The 19,060-nt window shown below is 44.3% G+C and overlaps 1 protein-coding gene across 1 annotated transcript in view; it reads left to right on the top strand.

The window, feature by feature from the left end:
* The window catches only part of T265_00078 (hypothetical protein), a gene marked incomplete at both ends in the record, with an annotated part of 42,885 nt that overhangs the window by 10,553 nt on the left and 13,272 nt on the right, over window positions 1–19,060 (top strand). Inside the window, 7 exons of the mRNA XM_009163735.1 lie at window positions 4,763–5,097; window positions 6,996–7,292; window positions 7,470–7,757; window positions 12,428–12,751; window positions 13,093–13,506; window positions 16,023–16,130; window positions 18,498–18,950. Of these exons, the coding sequence (XP_009161999.1) occupies window positions 4,763–5,097; window positions 6,996–7,292; window positions 7,470–7,757; window positions 12,428–12,751; window positions 13,093–13,506; window positions 16,023–16,130; window positions 18,498–18,950 (2,219 nt within the window). The remainder of the gene's footprint in view (window positions 1–4,762; window positions 5,098–6,995; window positions 7,293–7,469; window positions 7,758–12,427; window positions 12,752–13,092; window positions 13,507–16,022; window positions 16,131–18,497; window positions 18,951–19,060) is intronic.

The following is a 19,060-nucleotide window of genomic DNA, read 5'->3' as shown; positions in this document are numbered from 1 at the left end:
AAGCCCAGTTAACCAGCAAACGTTGATAATCCTCCCCGGTCCTACGGGAGCCAGATTTATTGGCCGATTGTCAGCTGAAGCGATTGTTATAATCACCGTTGATGCAGCATAGGTGAGCTCTCCTTGATTGTAGCTGGTTTGGATCGGCCTAGCCTGGCATGTGATGCCTGGGAAGCACCATCCGTTGAAATGTAGTTCAATACGAAACGATACAGTACAGAATCCAGGGCAGTGAAGTTAGAACGCGATTCCGAAGTTGGGCATAACAACTCAGTAAGTACTCAACTCCCAAAGGCTTCCACGGTTCTCAGTATAACATTGTGGTTCATATTCGCATATAACGGTCCTATCTCATGCAGTGATTAGCAAAAAAATGTTGGTCTTCGAGAGCCCCATCCGCGTCTCTTGCCAACATGTTCACTTGCTAAGATATGCACTGGAATAGTACCTACAGGTAGCAAGCTCAAATTGCAGGTTAAAGTTCAAAACTCCTCAAAGGTTCACAACATCAATGAGAGCGATGATAATATTGAATGTGTCATTCGTTTGTGTAAGTTAGACACAATTTGTAAAACAGGACTGCATTGTCATGCAATAGCCAAATCGTAGGATATCGTACACAAGCTGTACAGGTGACGAAAATCAAACTTAACACACCGGTTACCAGTGTAACGGTGGATACCACTGATGGGGGCATGCGAGTAGTATGTCTTCTCGTAAACCTGGTTCGCGTCTCTCGAAAAGTGAGATGCATTACGGAATTTGCGGAGTAGCATTTGCTTGCGCTTGAGCAACAGTCAATGAATATCCGGTAAAGTTCAGGAAGACGCGTTCAAGGGAGAGTGGATGTTCAGTTTATGTGAATAAGATGCATATGAGAGTTCTGCTTCTCTGTCCAATGGTCTGTAACTGGTCAGTTGGCATTTTCTAATAAATGACTCCGCAGCAAAGGCCTTCTTCCTTTCATTGGTAATTCCATGTCCGAAGAAAAGTGCAAACAGGGGCATAAAATTGTTCTCTATGAGTAGAACGAATGCATTAGATGGTTATCCAAAACCTTGTCAGTCTGATCTTAATAACGCTTTCAAACTTCGCTTATTACAGCGCTGATGGTCTGCGCGCAGACCTGCGAGGCTAAGCAGTTAATACAACACAGTGGTGTTGGTCTCACACACAAAATTGCTATAACTATCACCTTTTAACTTTATTGTGATCGCAAATTAGGTATGTCTTGTCCTCGAAATTCTGCCATCAAGATGCCCTACTCTGACTCGAATGCGAAAAAGCTATGGGTCTAAAATTTAGGTATATGGTACTCCCGTCACTGTGTGGTACATGATTCGGTTAACGGGAACGTTTGAAAAAAATGAAGTCTATCAAAATCATTCTTCTGTCATCTCTATTGAATGGCAAAAGCCATTTCTCAAGGCCAAAAGAGTGGGTGCAAAACCGGTAGTCAGTAGCAAGTCAGTAGATTACAGAAACTCAGCTGCAAGAGAACAAGAAACAAAACCGCATGAAGAGCAAGGAAGAGAAAGTTGGTCTGAAACAAACCGATTTGCCCGTTTGGTTTGGAAATGTTGCTTGAACAAGGTCTTAAGTCCATTCTTCTCGAACAAGTGATCCGTTTTGTTGCGATGATCTGATCATTTTCGTTGTTTGGTAATCGGACATGCAGTCGCTTTACTTACCAACATTCAGATGCACTGGGAAAGTCACCCGCCGGCATTCATAAGGAGGCACTCTTATCATCCGTGCAGTGTAAAACTTGACGGAATTAGTTGAGAAGTAGGAACTGACGGTTAAAACCACAGGAAATTCACGTTTGAAACTAAGGATGCAGAAACCATGGCCATTTTTTCGTGGTCATTTTCCTCTGTCTTACATTCCTTCCATAAGACAAAGCAAAGCGGGACAAAATTCCTGTCTACTAAAGGGAAACATAACTCACCGTGTTTGTTATTCGGTACTCAGAAAACGAATCCATTAGATCTTTTTTCGATAGACACCTGCCACCTGTTAGTTATGTATCCCCTATGTCTGATGAATGACATACTAGCGCTGCCCTCTATGCTATGGAGTTCGAGTGCTCCCGATGGTAGTTCAGCCTGGCTCTATCTCTCTTCCTCTCTCTTGCTCTCTCTTCATATATATATATGAATTCCTCTCTTAGTAATACGCACTTTATTGACCGTATTCAGCTTCTCACTCCAAAACTGCCGTGAAACGCTACAAACGTGTGTTTTAGAATACGAAAGTTTAATAGTTATGATTATACTGTCAATAGCTACTTGGGTGGTATGTGTTTTTATTGATTTTATTGTGAAAGGGATACTCGCCCAAGCGAATGCTTGACGTTAAGTCCTCAATAATGTTGTTTCTTTAGGAAATTTACCAGAAGCGGCCAGTATTGTCAGCTTGAATAAACTAGAAAACTCTGTGCTCGACTGACAGTGACTGACACTTTTTCAAAAAGTAGTGACCACTTTGTGAAGTAATTTATTGTGTTGCGCCAATGAATTGCATCCAGCACTAAACGGTTCGGTTATTTTTAACTCGTTTCTTTGTCCACCACGTATAGTCGAGGAAAACTCGAGAGCAAATGTTGCGACAACGTCTAAGGGCCATCACAACTCATACTGATCAGTATTCGGCTGAATAAGAGTGAATTGTCAAACCGCAGGCTGTGTGACTCGTTACGGTAAATATCGGCATATCAAGTCATTACTCTTTGGATTGAAATCGTTGGAGAGGAGAAGTTCCGAACCGGATGATTTCGCCTTTATTTTCAAGCATTCTAATATGACAGTTGAAAAGATTGGAGGACAGGAATCGCACATACATGGCAGTGTAGAGACTATAGAGGAGTAAAAGTGGGTCCAAGTTATGGAAGGGTGAAAAGCGCTGTCACATGAAAAAGGAAGGTTTTAGCAGTCAGGCATGAGAACTATATGTTTCCCCATGGGATAGCTCCTGAAAAAAGGCAACAATGCCAGATGAAAAGGGGCATGTGCCAATCTGATAAAAGTACAATGAACTCCAGTGAGTTGTTACGACAAATGATGAGGGAATGTTTTCAGTCCCAAGCACGTTCCGAAATCACAAACAGCTCCAGGTGTATTTTTGTAATGCGTTACTAGTAAGGTTGCTAAAATCTCCTCAACAGCCCACGACCGCTTACACCCTTCTTGGGGCTCATCAGGTAGGCACACTCCCCGAATTTCCGTCAACCTTATGTTCTACTTGAAACCAAATTTCATGAAATTGGCGAAACACATTCATTTGCAAACTAATTTGGCTTTTCGAGAGACTCATATATATGTATCGCGATATCTCGAATATCGTAGCCACTGGAACATGAGGCGGCCTGGTGCAGCACATTCAGTTACCTGGAAACACCAAAACCGAGAGATTCAGCTGGGTTCCAGGTGAGTCTCTCGAAAAACCAAATTAATTTGCAAATGAGTGTATTTCGCCAGCTCCAGATATAATTCCTTTGTGGTTGGTTCATGGATGTTCCTCAAAAAATGAGTCACTGTTTTAGAGTATGTTTTCGTTTTGTGTCAGGAGGTAAATAGCATGTTTTGGGCTGTATAACTGACTCTGCATAATGATTCATCCGGCACCGATTAGTTCTGTGAAGCTAAGGTGTCTTGTTATGCTAGTACATAACGCGAGCTGTTTCGCCAAGCGAACTACAAAATCTCCTTACCAATGCATGACGATCGAATTCACTGGCTTTCCGAAACGTCGCTAGATAATATGTATCGTGCCATCTTCCTAGACTAAACATAGGGTGGCACTCGAAGTCTAGATCTTTGTCAGTCAAAGGAAATGAGTAAAAACATGAAATGCTGTGCATGCATTATTAAATACTTGTAGTAAGTAAACCAAAACCATGGATCTCGAAAATATTAGGCCTTGAGGATGGCGAATTTTGCCCACTTAGAAATTCAAACGTTCACTAGCAAAACCAGAAAGTTTTGTCTGGAAAACACGGGTCATCTTTTGCTCCAAATATGACCACGATGTGATTCTATTCTGTAATGTAAACATGGTCTGGGGTGCCTCAATCCTGTTACACTCTCACCGCTAACAATGACGTTGATTACTACACCATACGAAACGCGGGCTTGGGACCAGCAGCATTTCAGTGGAAATCCGAACTCAACATGGGCAATCAGGTAAAGTTGAAGGACCAGTCGGTGCACATATGTCTTCCCCATGCCGGGAACTGTCTGACCAGTCGCAGCAACCCTCAACATGAATTAGTAAACTGCAGTCGAATTGTAGAGTCCACTTATTTAGACGTTTCTTGTCCGTCCAGAAAAGTGCTCTTATCTGGCAGCGCCTCTGTTTACTACCAAACTTAAATTATATAAATCTGAAATCTTACCAGGGGTCACTTCGTAGATAAAGTCATGCTGGTGGTTGCTGTTATTGGATAAGTTCATATATTCAAACCTCCAGCAGAACAAAGCGCATAATTTCAGTAGATCTATATTAACCTGAAGCTCCATATTACATAAAGACTATATAGTGTTTATACGACGCACTTTTTAAAAAGCACCTAGTGTGTTTTTCACCCAAAAACTTTATGAATTGCACATGTAGGTACGTCAACAAGCAAACTGAAAACTGTCAGCTTGATCGCTTGAACCTTCTTTTTCAAACAACTGTGTATCATCTAACCGTTTATACTCGACGCTAATGATTCAGCCTTAGTTCCGATTGTATTTTTTTCTTTTTGTCCAATACAAAGGTCAAGTAAGCAGTCCCAGCGAAGCATTGGGTCCACGGGGTCCCCGCGGTGATCCAGGGCCACCAGGTCCAGAGGGTGGAATGGGTCCACCGGGACCACGTGGACCAATCGGACTTCCAGGAACGGATGGCGAAAGAGGCCCGCCTGGTCCACAGGGAGTCCCAGGAACTCCAGGAAGAGATGGTCGTCCAGGCGTTCCAGGAGTCCAAGGTACACCGGGACCTCAAGGCATTGCTGGATCTCCCGGTGAGCCTGGACCAGAGGGAAGCCCTGGACCTCAAGGATATATGGGACCCCAGGGAGAAAAAGGAGATGATGGCTTTGAAGGTGCAAAGGTTAGTGTGGTCATGAAAGCCTATCAAATGTTCATTAGAGTTCTACATACTGACTGAATCAGCAAAACACAAAAACACGTAGAACATATGGTTGGCGGAAAATCCAGGACTGCGCCTACTTCATGAGTCCCAAGAGGGGCCAAACTGGTCGTGTACTGTCGAAGATTTTAAAACATCTAAAAAAATATATTATGATATCATGAACCTCGTACCGACCGAAACAGGAGGCGGCCTTTGTGCAGTACATTCATTTGAAGAATATCATGGTAGCTAAGATTCTGTTGAGGTTTCCCTGAAAAACAAAATTAATGTGAATATAAGATTACTTCACAGAAGGCGCTAGTTTTTGGTGGTTGCTACTCTAGCTTGTTTGTTCCTCCACAGTAGACTGAGGTGTACAAACGGCATGTGTCACAAAAATTAGCTTTGTCGTTCGAGTGTCATCTCTAATCCCAAAGTAAATTTCGTTGGTCGTATCAAAACCATCTTGTGACTAGAACTCTGATCAAAACTGCTCACCTTCTAATCTCGAAACCCTCATTTTAGTACATTTCTTTCCTGTCATTGTGATAGAATCAATCTTGCAGGATATATATATATATATAAACAGAAACAGTCGTATTCAGAGAAAGCGTGAAACATCTAAGTTCTTTTGCACCCCTGAGTCACCTTCTGTTCGAGCCTAGGATTCTCCAGTGAAAAAGTATTTTGGTACCTCTTTAAGGTTCAATTGGAAAACTATATTCCTGCATTGATACTGATAAAGTACAACCCGAAAGCAAGCTAAAACAAAGATAATTGAGGTCGGTTTGACGGTTTCTGTAAAATACAAAAACACAAAATAATCAATTTTATTGATACCCTGCTTATGCATCCCGAAATGGGAAAATGAGTAGTTAGCTGGGAGGTCTGTCTCAAATACCCTCACAAACTAGGGTAACAGGGCTACTGTGGTTTCCACTTCCTCTTTCATTTGGATTGGATTAGTACCAGTCAATCACAACAGTTACCAGCCTCGATCACTGACCATTTTCGTTCCGAAATTTCCAGTTCCTTGATTATAATACGCGCTGTCTATGATCAATTATGTCTGGTATCTATCCATGGTCAAACAGCACACCACTTGTCGACGCGTGACTATGATACCCGGGTGAGGTTACCCAACATGCAACTTATCGCCAACGTTGAGGTCATATTGCTCGCGCACTACCATCCTCGTACAATCGCTGCAACTTTCTCAAGCTGACGTGTTGGCTGTCGACCCTATGGCCGATGTAACCAAGCCGAATTTAACCGATAAATCAATATGCTCTGTACGAGACGATTAGTCCATCAATGAGGGACAACAACAACAACAACAGAACAGCGTTTTTTTTTTGGAAAACTGACGAGCCCGTCTGAATCGGGCTGGTGAACCAAAAAGCCCCAAGATGAAAGATTTTCCAGGAGCATCTTTTCGACATTGGATCAGATGTGACTGCTTCACGCACCAAGTCACTAACGTTTCTAAGCCCCGCAAGTTAGTCGGGACTAGTTACTCATCTGGAAGCAAATCAGAGACATTTTTAAAATATTTTTGTTTTGATTGACAGTGAGTTTCGCTGTCCACAGCTTGTGATTCCTGGTAAACTAATGGAACATTCCTGCGCTGCACTATAACTTAAACCCATGTGCAGTCACCTGCAAATATTTAAAATTAACTGAGTTGTTACAAAGCTAAAATGGTGAGATTCGTTTTGAAGAAAAACTCATCTGTCCAATAACTCAGTTCAGTGAGACCTTTCTGTACCTTGGTGCTTAACGAATGCGAAATCCGCGATTTAGCATAAATTTCACGATGAGAAGCTATGGATGGGAAGCATCCGCAACATTCACTCATACATTTCCATTTATTTCAGGGCTCTCAAGGAGCGATGGGTGCTCAAGGTCTCCAAGGGCCTGTGGGGCCCATCGGCCCCCCTGGCCCTATGGGTCCTCCTGGTCCAGCAGGTCCACGCGGAGAAACAGGCCCTGCTGGTCGAGTTGGGCCGGTGGGTATACAGGGTAGCGTCGGAACGCCCGGTACACCAGGAATACCCGGATCCGTTGGACAGAAAGGCGAACGGGGTGAACCCGGCAAGAAAGGTGCAAAGGGATCAAGAGGAACTGCTGGTAATCCGGGGAAACCTGGCCAAGCTGGACAACCTGGTATACAGGTGGGTCTTCACTATATTATTGCTGTTTATCTCCGTAGTTTTGATTTTCGGGAACAACGTTGTTTAAATTGAGATTGACCATTCTGATTAGTACACCGTTTCACAGTAACATGACGCTAGGTATTTCGGCAGATACATGGGTTCGAGAATCGTTTGTGAAATATTTCTTGTTCACAGGGGGAACCTGGTCACGACGGACGACCTGGGGTTCGAGGTGAACCTGGAGAACGCGGCTCAGTTGGAGCGGTCGGAGTAGATGGCCGTCCCGGAGAAAGGGGATTGATGGGAAGATTGGGTGCACAAGGTCCGAAAGGTGCTCAGGGTGAATCCGGTGTTATCGGCAACGTCGGTCCAACCGGTCCAATCGGTATTAAAGGAGAAAAAGGTCAAGTGGGTAGACCTGGAGGCGTAGGAGAACCTGGTCCTCGAGGGCCACGTGGTCTAATGGGGCCAGTTGGTGTGAAGGTAAACTGATAAACAGTTAGAAAACCGTTTGATAATCTTAAGGTTTTTCCTGTCCATCGATTTATCAAATGTGTAGTCCAATATGACTTATTACTCTATGCTTGTCCACTCCAATTCCATGTGTATAGTCAAATTAACCGTCACGGGAACTTCCCAAAATTGGACCAATGAGGAAGAGGCAATCAATGAAGGATTTGGTTTTTAGTAAGTGGAGGGAATAGCTAGTTTTGATCAGATATTAAATCACAAAATAGGTATACTGCAGGCATCATGTGAACCACTGATAGATCACCTTCATTTAGGGTTCCAAATGTTTCATTACACAGTGGTGTGTTTTCAGCTTGACTGCTTTTTGTTGCTGTGACAATACAGCACTGAGTACACAATGAAGCCCTCTGGGCGATGCTTAACTGTCTCACCACTGTTTTCCTGAGGTACGTGATGGATGTGAAGTATCGTCTTAGTCTGCTGAACCTGGATAACGAAAAACCTAGTGTCCATGTGTGTTTTCAATGACAGACAGCGCAGTGTGATGGAGTTAGTTACCCCAACCCCAAATTAGTGAGTTTGATACATTCTAGTACACCAGCAAGATGAGTCTGCATGATTATTGTCGGAGCCTGTCCTCCTGGCCAGAGCGTCATAATTGTACCGGCTGGCTCGATTCAGATACAGAACGAAAAACTAAAATTGCTTTGTCTTCAAAATGCACTTCAAAACGACGACAAAATGATAGATATTTGGAAATTTGAATATTATTCACTTGTTGTTTGCTGCCTTATCGTGTTGTCCAGCTGATGTAACAATAATACGCTGTTCCATAGTGTTCACTGCTCGAAAATACCTTTTTGTACAGTCAGTAAACCAGATCGAAGTTTCCGGTGTAACCGGATGATGTAATACGTACTAGGGACCCCGGGGTGTGACAATTAACTGGGATATCCAGGGAAATCGCAGCACCCGCCACGAATGTGGTGTCTGCTCCTGGGTTATAACCTTGAGAGTTCTAGGAAGATAGAACACCTTTTGTTCTAGCAAGTGAAGGAATATCAAGAGAATATAGTGATCATAGTAGCTAATGCAGTAGGCCCGTCATTGCTAGGTTTGCAGTTGCAGCTGTCACAAGATTGTAAATCTGTAAGAAAAGTCCCTTTTGTATAACGTCCCGCTAGGATATCACACACCCTTCAAACTTTAATCAACCTGATATACGATTTTAAGGTTTAAAAGTATGGTTTATCTCAATACGTCATGCATCCTCACAGTACAGTATTCTGCCCTGATGAAAAATCCATGTGGAGATGCCGAATGTTTCCAGTACGGGAGAATCCCAGTCTTTTTCTCATTTACGCCTGTTATCTCACTGATCCAGTAGTACTCGATCACTAGTAAAATTTACATACTGTGACATGCCTTACCTCCTTCAATTTTTTTGACTGCTTCCAGTTTTTCACCACGTCACTTGGATATGTTCAACAGTGCCACCTATTCTGGCAACCAAATGGTTCTTTCAGGTAGACTCTACCCAGCGCACATTAGCCGCTTCACTCTATACAACCACAGCCACAGTTAAACATACGCAAGCTAATCCCAGCAGCTGTTCGGATTCTACAGACGGAGTTGAAAAAAATCAAACTGTTGTCAGTCGATCACCTCGCTTCTACGAAGTGCCTTCAACGGGGCATTGAGGTACGGCTGTATGTCACACTGCACGCTGCTATGTATGATGCACAGAAAGGCTCGCCAACTAGTATCGCGGCGGCGAAGCTGAAATATCGGCACACCATCATGATGGAAACCAGGTCTATTCGGCCGGTACCAAAAGTCGAACCACTGAATTACGAAGATACCGTTGGTCGTACGCTTAGCCTAAATAAATGTCGCATTGACAAATATTACAATATCGATTTCGGCCTGTTGTTTGTCTTCCACTCTGTCAGATGACCACACCGAAATGTTTACATCGCCACAGTACAGAATTGGGCGGGGTCAAGCTGTGTGTTCCAACGCACCCCAACAAAAAATCTCACTGATTCGAACAGAGAACCTGGAGGCCCCTGTACTGCAAAGGATGTGTCGTTCATCTAGGCCGGCAAGCTTTGCCCTTATCAAAACGAACATCATCTGACAGCAATGTGAGCAGTTCAATCAACTGATCCACGCCGGTCAGTGACAAATTCATTGCCATTTGGTGCATCCACAAGGCGATGTATTCGGACTATTTACAACACACTGGACTCGGACAAACAGATCGGCTAAAACAGTATCTCATTGCCGTTGTGACTCGGCACTGCACGCGCTGCTTCATGTTTGTTTGTTTGTAAGGCAGCCTGGAAACGTCTACGGCATTTCTACTCAGGCTGTTCTCTTGAAAATTACTCGCAAAAACAGGTCAGCATAAAGACCTAAATAGAAACTGTTCACTGGTTGTAGCCACTTCTGCAGTAGCTACAATCGACAAAATAAATTGAAAGCTATTCTCTCATTGTTACTGATGACTAGATAAATTAATTTTTCTACTCTTGAAGACCATTTGTAATCTCTTTCCTAATGGTTTGGCTGTCAACGACAAAGAACCAATCGGAATCTAAAGTTCAACCAAAACAGCGATGTGTTATTTTAGGTATTTTGTCTTCAGCTTCGTAACTAGTCGCGGGAATGGTTAGTTTGGGATTATTGTGTGAATCAACCTGAACAAAAGATGATCATGCGCATAATGAGTACGTTCTCTTTTTTTCGAATACGACATAAAATCGATCTGGTTAACTCAGAACTGCGAGCCAGAAGCATCCATGAGCCAGTTTTCTTCTACTTACATCCTGACTTCAGGTTGAGAAATGAATCTAAAAGGCCAGGGCTCACGGTCAAGCAATTAGTCCAGCTATAACAACACGATAACCGCCTTATTACGATAGATGAAAGAGGCGAGTAAGGAGCAGTTCTCCCGGAGAAAGCTCAGAAGCTTGCCTCTAGAAGCTGGTCACACATCCGGCTATACGTGGTCGCACCATCTGCAGGACGGACAGTGTCAAGTATGACTAAACTGTAGCCATTAGACCGAGAGTAAACATTCCACCAGTTTTACGCTCTTTGAATGAATGTGCTCCGACAATTTGAAACGTGAAATTTCGGCACCTGATTGGTTTGGTATTGTCCTAGCTTTCCACAAAGTTGACTGTCTTCTTGCTATTGTCGATAGGCTTTTCTGCTTTCAGGGTATTCACGCTGCAGCTGAGATAAACTAAAGGATAAGCAATGTCACTCAAAACTTTGTATTACACTTTTATTGTCTCGTCATCTATCTTAACATCAAGGAAACGTAATTCACTCGATTAGAGACGGTTATCAGAGCCTGTCTGCGAGTAGCAATTCATCAGGTTTTGACCGCGTCTAGGCCCACCAGCCAGCACCTGTCAAGCTGACGTGTCGAAAATAGAGGTTCCAGGCCAAATGCACACAAAATGAATGACTAGGACTTGTTTTTCGAATGTTGACAGGGTTATAATTCACCCAACGTTATCTGAAAAGCCTCAATAAGGCTGAAGAGAAATATCGGTAGTCAGCCGACAACAACATCTGGATTTACGAACGCGATGTTCTTTACTTTTATGAAGAGGAGATGACAACTCTCATCGCCAGGTAAAGCCATGTGCTGATACGCGAAATGCTACAGTTGCTAGTAACCTGGGATCCGCAAAGTGGTCAAACCATTCCAAATAACCCCGCTGTTCAGTTCCGCTCCCAGTAATCCACATATGTAGAGCAACCATCCTTGATCTTAATTTCGTTTTTTTTGCGTCTTGCCCGCGAAGAACAACTCAGGCGCAGCAGAAGACTGTTACCGTAGAAATGGGACACGAATAAAGGCGGTGAGGATGATATGAGCTTACTTGATCCGCGTGAACTTGCATTCCCCCTTCGCCGTAAATTCAGTGAGGATTGGTATGTAACGTAACTACTTTGACGGAAACCTATCTTGTTGCGGCTACTTTCGGAGTACAGGCCAAAACTTGGGAAGGCATAAAAATTACACCTTTGCCCTCTCGTTCTCTGAAGGAACCGAGAATCAGGAGCCACTGAAACAAGTCCAGTAATTCTTATTGTCCGTTGGATAATCAGCCGTACCATACTGAGTTAGCTGTGCATGATACTTTCCTGTTGGGAACGTTTTGCCTCTGTCCGAACGGCGACCAATTGAGGAGATGAGACTTGCAGGAATCGATATAATTCTATCAGTAAGTTCGTTTTTCATGCCAAACAATTTTTCCAGTAATGCGTTCAAGGCGCAACATAATTCATGACCCGGGACCGTCTTGTAAACTTTTTAGCTTCAAGAACGCACTGTGTCTGACATATACACGCAACAACTCGTGTGCAATAATTACTTGTTTGTCTGAAGGCTCAGGAAAAAAATTTTGGTATCTTAACCCATAACAATTTACTTTCAAACACCGACCACAGATTGTTAGGTGGATTACGTCGCTACCATTGTCAACCTTCCAACCATACGACTGAAGAGACTAAGCTATTCTCAGGGTCAGCAAAGTATACACAAAGATCCTGGATGCGAAAGGCCACCTGAATGATAGCGAAACTATTCAGTGATTTGTGTACGGGTAAAACGTTCAACTCAAAATTCAATCATAAACTTTCGATTAATCCGCTTGTAGGGTGTTAGAGGAGAACTCGGTCCCAGTGGAAGCCCCGGCAGTCCCGGTTTAGATGGTCAACCCGGCACCGATGGGCAACCCGGAGAACCAGGTACACCAGGAGAACAAGGTATCTCCGGGCCTCCCGGCCCTCCGGGCCGTCCAGGACTTGACGGCAGTCCTGGGCCACGAGGTGAAAATGGACCACCTGGGTTGAATGGCTTACCTGGGCTGAAGGGCAGTAGTGGACCGATGGGACCAGCAGGGTTACCAGGTGTAAACGGAAAACCCGGGACAACGGGACCCTCCGGACCGATGGGGCAAGTTGGACCAAGAGGGATCAGTGTAAGTTGGCTTTATAATTCTTTGACCGAGGCTCCAAGGTAATGAGCGGCCACTACCATCTGTATGAATTTAATGGCTTAAGTAATCTGATCAGACAACTGTTACTCGGACAGAACTCAGGTTAGAATTGAATTGACGAAGCTTATTGGTTCAGTGTATTCACAGTTAGCCGTTTTGTCATATTACTTAATAGTTTTTATCCTAAAACGAACAGTTTCGCTGATGGCTTAATCACCTAGGGCTAATCAGTTAACTTCGAAGTACAGTGAGTGTCGCTTTCAGTAGTTTTTCTGAAGTGCACAATATGGCTTGATTATCTGAATAATCACAATCCCTTTTAGGGTCCGGTTGGTGCAGATGGTGAGAAGGGAACTGCTGGTTTGCCCGGACCACAAGGTTTCCCTGGCGATGTGGGTGACGCTGGAGAACCCGGTGCTGATGGAGAAGATGGACCTGAAGGACCTGCTGGTGCAATGGGACCTCCAGGACCTCCAGGGCCAGCTGGTGAACAAGGGCCACCAGGAACTCCAGGAATGGCAGGTCCACCCGGCCCAACTGGTTACGATGGTCCACCTGGTCCAGATGGGAAAGATGGGGAACCGGGAAAGGACGGAAAGCCGGGTGAACAAGGAGAGCCTGGGGAGCCGGGAAAGACTGGGCCTCAAGGACGTCCGGGACAGCGTGGATATCTTGGACCGCAGGGGCCACGGGGTGTAAAAGGCGATACCGGAATAATGGGTCCACCTGGAGTATATGTGAGTAAACTGATATTTCTAAGAAGAAAGGCAACCTTGTCCATATAATTTAAATTGAACGTTCAGTAGACCCATCGTGGTCATAAACGTGTACTTAACTCGGATCAGACTTTGTATATTGGGATCCGACAGTCAGGCCAAGATTTCTCCAATCTGTTCGGAACTCTTCTTACGATTCTTCACAGTCGTAGAAAGGTCACGCTTTCAGGCTGCTACCTCATTCGTGCCTCATCTGTTGGCCTCTCTGCACAGTCATTTTGGTGCAGCATCGCTTTTATTGATGCGCAGACTCCCTATCGTCCGTAAATTTCCAAAAGAACTCGTGTGATTTTAACCCAATCCAACCCACCTACCAATCAACATAGACAATACGCTAAAAAAGTAACTGATCCCTCTCAAGGGTTCTATTTTCCTAAATTATCAGATCATGTATAAGAATGGTTACCTTACATACGACACTACTCATGTAGGGGGATTGGTAAGCAAATGAAAGTGTGCATTGCCGCACAAATGAGACGGGCTAGTTTTCCGCCTCAAAACACAGTTCGCTGACGACGTTTCAACATGCAGCGAGTGACTGCTTGACTGGAAGGTCACAGCAACGAATCAGTAACCGTTGAACACTTGATCCCTTTGCCAGGGTTAAACAGGTGTACCTGAACAATAGTACCGCCAGGAAAGACGAGTGAGAACATAAGTTCTGAAATTCCCGCAGGTACCTGGAACTAATAAAATATTTTTGACAAATTTCAAGCGTGCGTTGCAATCTTGACGAGCAGGTCAGTCAGGTTAGTTGCTCAAAGGGTACGGCAAGCCAGTCAAATCCCTCAAAAGTGAGGACACCGCCTTGTCCAACATGGTCAGTCGGGTTTATTCGTTGTACTTTGGTGGAACGGCGATAACATACCTGTTTCGCAAGTGTCTTCTGTGCGGCAGCACTTGTCACCTGCCGACGAACTTCAATGGGTTAGGTGGCGGGTGCACAGAGTAATCGCGCCAGGATAGGAGGACTGCTAGAATGTATGTTCACGTGCTCTAGAAGGTGTGAAATACTTATGAAGCCATTTCGGTTGAAAGCGGAGCCTCCGAATTCTGGGCTTGCTTTCCATTGGCTTTTCGATAGTTTGTACATCAAAGTTCTTTCACCCATTTAAATTAGTCCACAAGACAAGATCATCGCGGTCTGTGCAACAAGTTTTTCTCCCCACACATTTTCAACAGGCTGAACTTATAGGTAAAATGTTTCCACGTAAAAATCCCTATATTGCTGAACCACAGACATGCATTGGCGATGGTGGCCGAATGCAATTAGCACTTATGTGACTAGTTGTCCCACTTTCGTGCGCAAAATATGTTGATGTATACTGGAACAGGTATTCGAAGACAAAATCGTGCTTGCTGGTTAAGTGAACGTTAAGTGGATCGTGCCGAAGCTGGACCGAACCGCGGTTTGTAAAATCTTATGGGCTACTAGGGCTACCCAAGTTGATCGGAGCGGACCTTTCGTGGTTCTCACGGGTCACGAAAATGCAGCATTATACCGCCATGCAATACTGAGCGGTCGACGTATCGGACATCATCTCGACCACATACTGCTCTGATCGACGGGGTAAGTGTGATCGATTCATACTATCATTGACATTCTTAGCCGATAAACTCCTTTGTTTATTAGTAAAAGGTAACAGAAGCTAACTAAATTGCAGTCTTTGTGCTATGATAGACCAAAATTTTACATACGAGGAACTTTAAAAGTGACCATAGTGCTGCATGTGGGCACAGTGACGCACTTTTTCTTTGTATGTCTTCAGGTGCACGCCGCAGGAGGTACTCGAGTCACCCAGAATGTTTCTACCCTGGTCCTTGTTACATGTACTAAGTACGAAATAAAATGATGACATAATGCCTCCTCTCTTGTAAGGTAGAATTCTCCTTGACCTGTGTTTAATGCAGACGCATCTGGTGGACCATTATACTCAAGCACTTTTAATCGTAAAAGCGGACGTTCATCCTTCCTGCATCCTTTCTATACGCATGTTTGTATTCAGGTGATCGGAAACACAGAGGATAAGTCACAAATAACAGTTCCATTTCTGGTGTTTCTGGTGCTCTTATCCACAGCACGTAGATATAGGCGTCCGACAAGCGATAAATTCACCAGAGAAAGCGCATTGATTCGCAAAACTTGGGTTAGTCTATCGATGGGGGACATCGGTAGGATCACCTAAGTCTTTTATACTAATAGGCTCCGGGAGATATCAGCTCTAGATCAATGAGTTTCGACAAATCCATCGATATGTTCACTGTGAATGTGTATCCTGTCGGTTCTTAAGCAGCATTATGTTAATGCCCAAATTATAACCTCGTTTACGCTAAGGTCTGTTGGAAAACCCGGTTCGGCTTTAAATTGGGCGGATCTATGGTTAACTTATCAATAGAACTATGAACGCTAACGAAGATTCAACGCTTCTGTCTTGCTTTTAACTCCCCACAAACTGTTCCGCATTTTGTGTCCATAGGGTATAATTGGTGCTACCGGATTTCCCGGAGAATCTGGAAGGCAGGGGACGGAAGGGGAACCCGGAGAAAAGGGATATCCAGGCATGCCAGGTAACAAAGGAAGGCGAGTAAGTTGAACACGCTTCTCCGTTATGCCAAAATGAATGCGTATTGATTCACCTGGGACTTTGATCCAAACGACACTCGAGTTTTGGAACTTCTGTTTATTTGAAACACCTAAAGTATGTAGACATCGCAGGAGTACGGCTCAGCAATAAATAAGATCCGCTGTAACACACCTGGTTACTTTCGTCGGAGTATATGTTTTCTAAAATTATGGCAACCGGAAGTCCGAGCAGTTTAATTTCATTGACGGATACTGTCTTGTAATGAGCGGAAGAAAGCTGGAAGTTTACAGCAAAAAATCCGCTGTAACACACCTGGTTACTTTCGTCGGAGTATATGTTTTCTAAAATTATGGCAACCGGAAGTCCGAGCAGTTTAATTTCATTGACGGATACTGTCTTGTAATGAGCGGAAGAAAGCTGGAAGTTTACTTTTTTCCAATGTCCGCTTCTCGCCTGTAGAGGGACGCACCCTATAGCATACGTTGTGAACCTTGTGACTCTCGGTTAAATGTTGTTACGTAGTGGTGTAGAAAACCTCCACTTTCCAGTATAGCCTATCCCCGAGAGGTCGGATCACATACTTCGCATCAGTGTTTTCAGCTGAAAGTATAACTCACAAAACATAGGACATTAGAGTCTTTCTGTAAGCTACCTGGAAAGTACCTGAAAGACCACTCTACAACTCTCAACAAGGACTAGTCAAGACTGATAGTTAATAGCCCTTCCCCAATAAACAAATCCAAGATACATTAAGGATTATGGCACATAAGTGATCCTCAGAGCACCAAACAGCTCAAACTGGAATAGTAATCCAACCTGTCTAGGCTTGGACAACCCGGCAAAGCCTAAGGCCCATGCCTCTATGATGCTGCAAGGCAGCTACGTACAGGAAGGGCAACACAGATGAACTATGATTATTATTGTCATTATTATCACTATTATTATTACTCATGAGCTAAGCTGTTTGGTTTCGACGAAACCATGGAATGCTTTCATAAACTGAGTGACCTTATACTTGATCGGCATACGGTATCGAGAGATTTTTAATCGCAAGTTAGGGAGCAGTATACTGCTTAATTTAGATTGGTGAGACGACCATGTGGTAGTCTACAAACAGCGGTAGTTCGATCAAGCCTTCAGACGCATTTGTTTAAGGTACTCGGCTGAAAATATACCCATTGATAAGATATCACTCTATAAATGCAAATTTTGGGATGAGACGTTGGCAAGGAAGCGGTAACCCATATTTGTGCTGATTAATAAGCGGTCCGAATGGGACTAATACTATTAACAGACCCCACTTAAGATCATGCGATCTTTCCTACCCGTTGTTTTGGTTCCCGAAGCCTTTGCACGCAATGACGGTTTTTCTCTTCTTCTCTCGACCATGTCTGGAAAAGGGGAACGAGCTGGTTGGAGAGACAACGATGTACCTAGTGCCATCCAAAATGAGGGGATCGATCTCTTTGCGATTACCAGTGCTAGTCTTGCTAGTTCTTAGAGGACGGTGCCATAACTATAATCACAAGCAGTGGGTATTTAGCGGGTTTTGCGACAAAAAAAGATCTCGACTGCGGTTCCCGTAGAAGCAAAAACACAGTTTCTCGCTGCAGACTGTCAGGAAAAGCAACTCACTGTGTTTCGACAAAGTGGGGAAATTCGTGGAATTGACTAAGATGCTGACCCGAAGTTCCTGGTCGACAGAGAACGAGGCTAAGACAGACTATTGCACCACCGGGTCACTGCGTCTTCAGGTCTCCCAGGTCTTGATTTCTCAACTAAGTAAAATGTTTACACTAGCCTTTGCAAATCAACGACGACCATGTTTTGAACGTCTTAAATGTGCTTCAGATTCAGATACCCCTTGCAGACACTGACAATACTAAGGGCATAGTCTGGAAGTTTTAGTTCCCGTAACTTTTTCTGTCCACAAACGTTCAATCGCAACTTTGAATGCTCATTACCTTAGACACACTAGCGCTATGTTCGCCATTAACCAAAAGTGACAAAGGCATAATACTAAGGGTCTGGAAGTTTTAGTTCCCGTAACTTTTTCTGTCCACAAATGTTCAATCGCAACTTTGAATGCTCATTAACTTAGCCACGCCACAGCTATGTTCGCCATTAACCAAAAGTGAAAAAGACATTAACCATATCATTTGAACTGGCAAGGTCATGAATGTATTTTGCTTTGCAATTTAAAGTTTGATCTCTCCACAATTTTTTTCCATGAACAGTTCATCCAATACGTGGAGCGACCGTTGTTAGTAATAAAATTTTGGTGCGTTTTTCGTTCTGTTAGCGTTGTTGGGCACAGTTACTGTTAGGAGAAACCACATACATGTCTGTTCAATCAAATTTCCGCAGGGACTGCGAGGAGCTCAAGGAATCCGTGGACCGCCCGGCATTTCAGAAGTTGGGCAGGTGATAAACAGGACTGTCGTAGGAAGTCCTGGTATGGTGGGTCAGCGTGGAGCAACGGGACCTCCTGGACTAAGTGGTGCACCGGGAAACAAGGGTCCAAGAGGTAGAAAAGGCGTTCAAGGAGACCGAGGAGATTACGGAGAACGTGGTCCACCCGGACCTGCTGGTGAGCCTGGTGCTGATGGAGAGCCAGGAAGTGATGGTGAAAACGGACCTGACGGAGCAACTGGAGAGGCAGGTCCACAAGGTCCACCAGGTCCCCCAGGTGATTTGGGGACAATGGGACCACAAGGTCCCCCTGGACCACCAGGACCGAAAGGCTCAGTGGGACTGACCGGACTAAGAGGGGAACCTGGAAAAAGAGGACCGCCCGGACCACCTGGACTAACTGGAGAAGTTGGTGGCATTGGACCGGTTGGAGCTCCCGGAATAAGCGGAAATCTTGGTCGTAAAGGTCCCACTGGACAACGTGGAAGTCCAGGTCCACGGGGGAAGCCTGGACTCCC

This window comes from Opisthorchis viverrini (assembly GCF_000715545.1).
Source record: "Opisthorchis viverrini unplaced genomic scaffold opera_v5_1, whole genome shotgun sequence".
Lineage (NCBI taxonomy): Eukaryota > Metazoa > Platyhelminthes > Trematoda > Opisthorchiida > Opisthorchiidae > Opisthorchis > Opisthorchis viverrini.
This window is presented reverse-complemented; position numbering and strand designations above follow the sequence as displayed.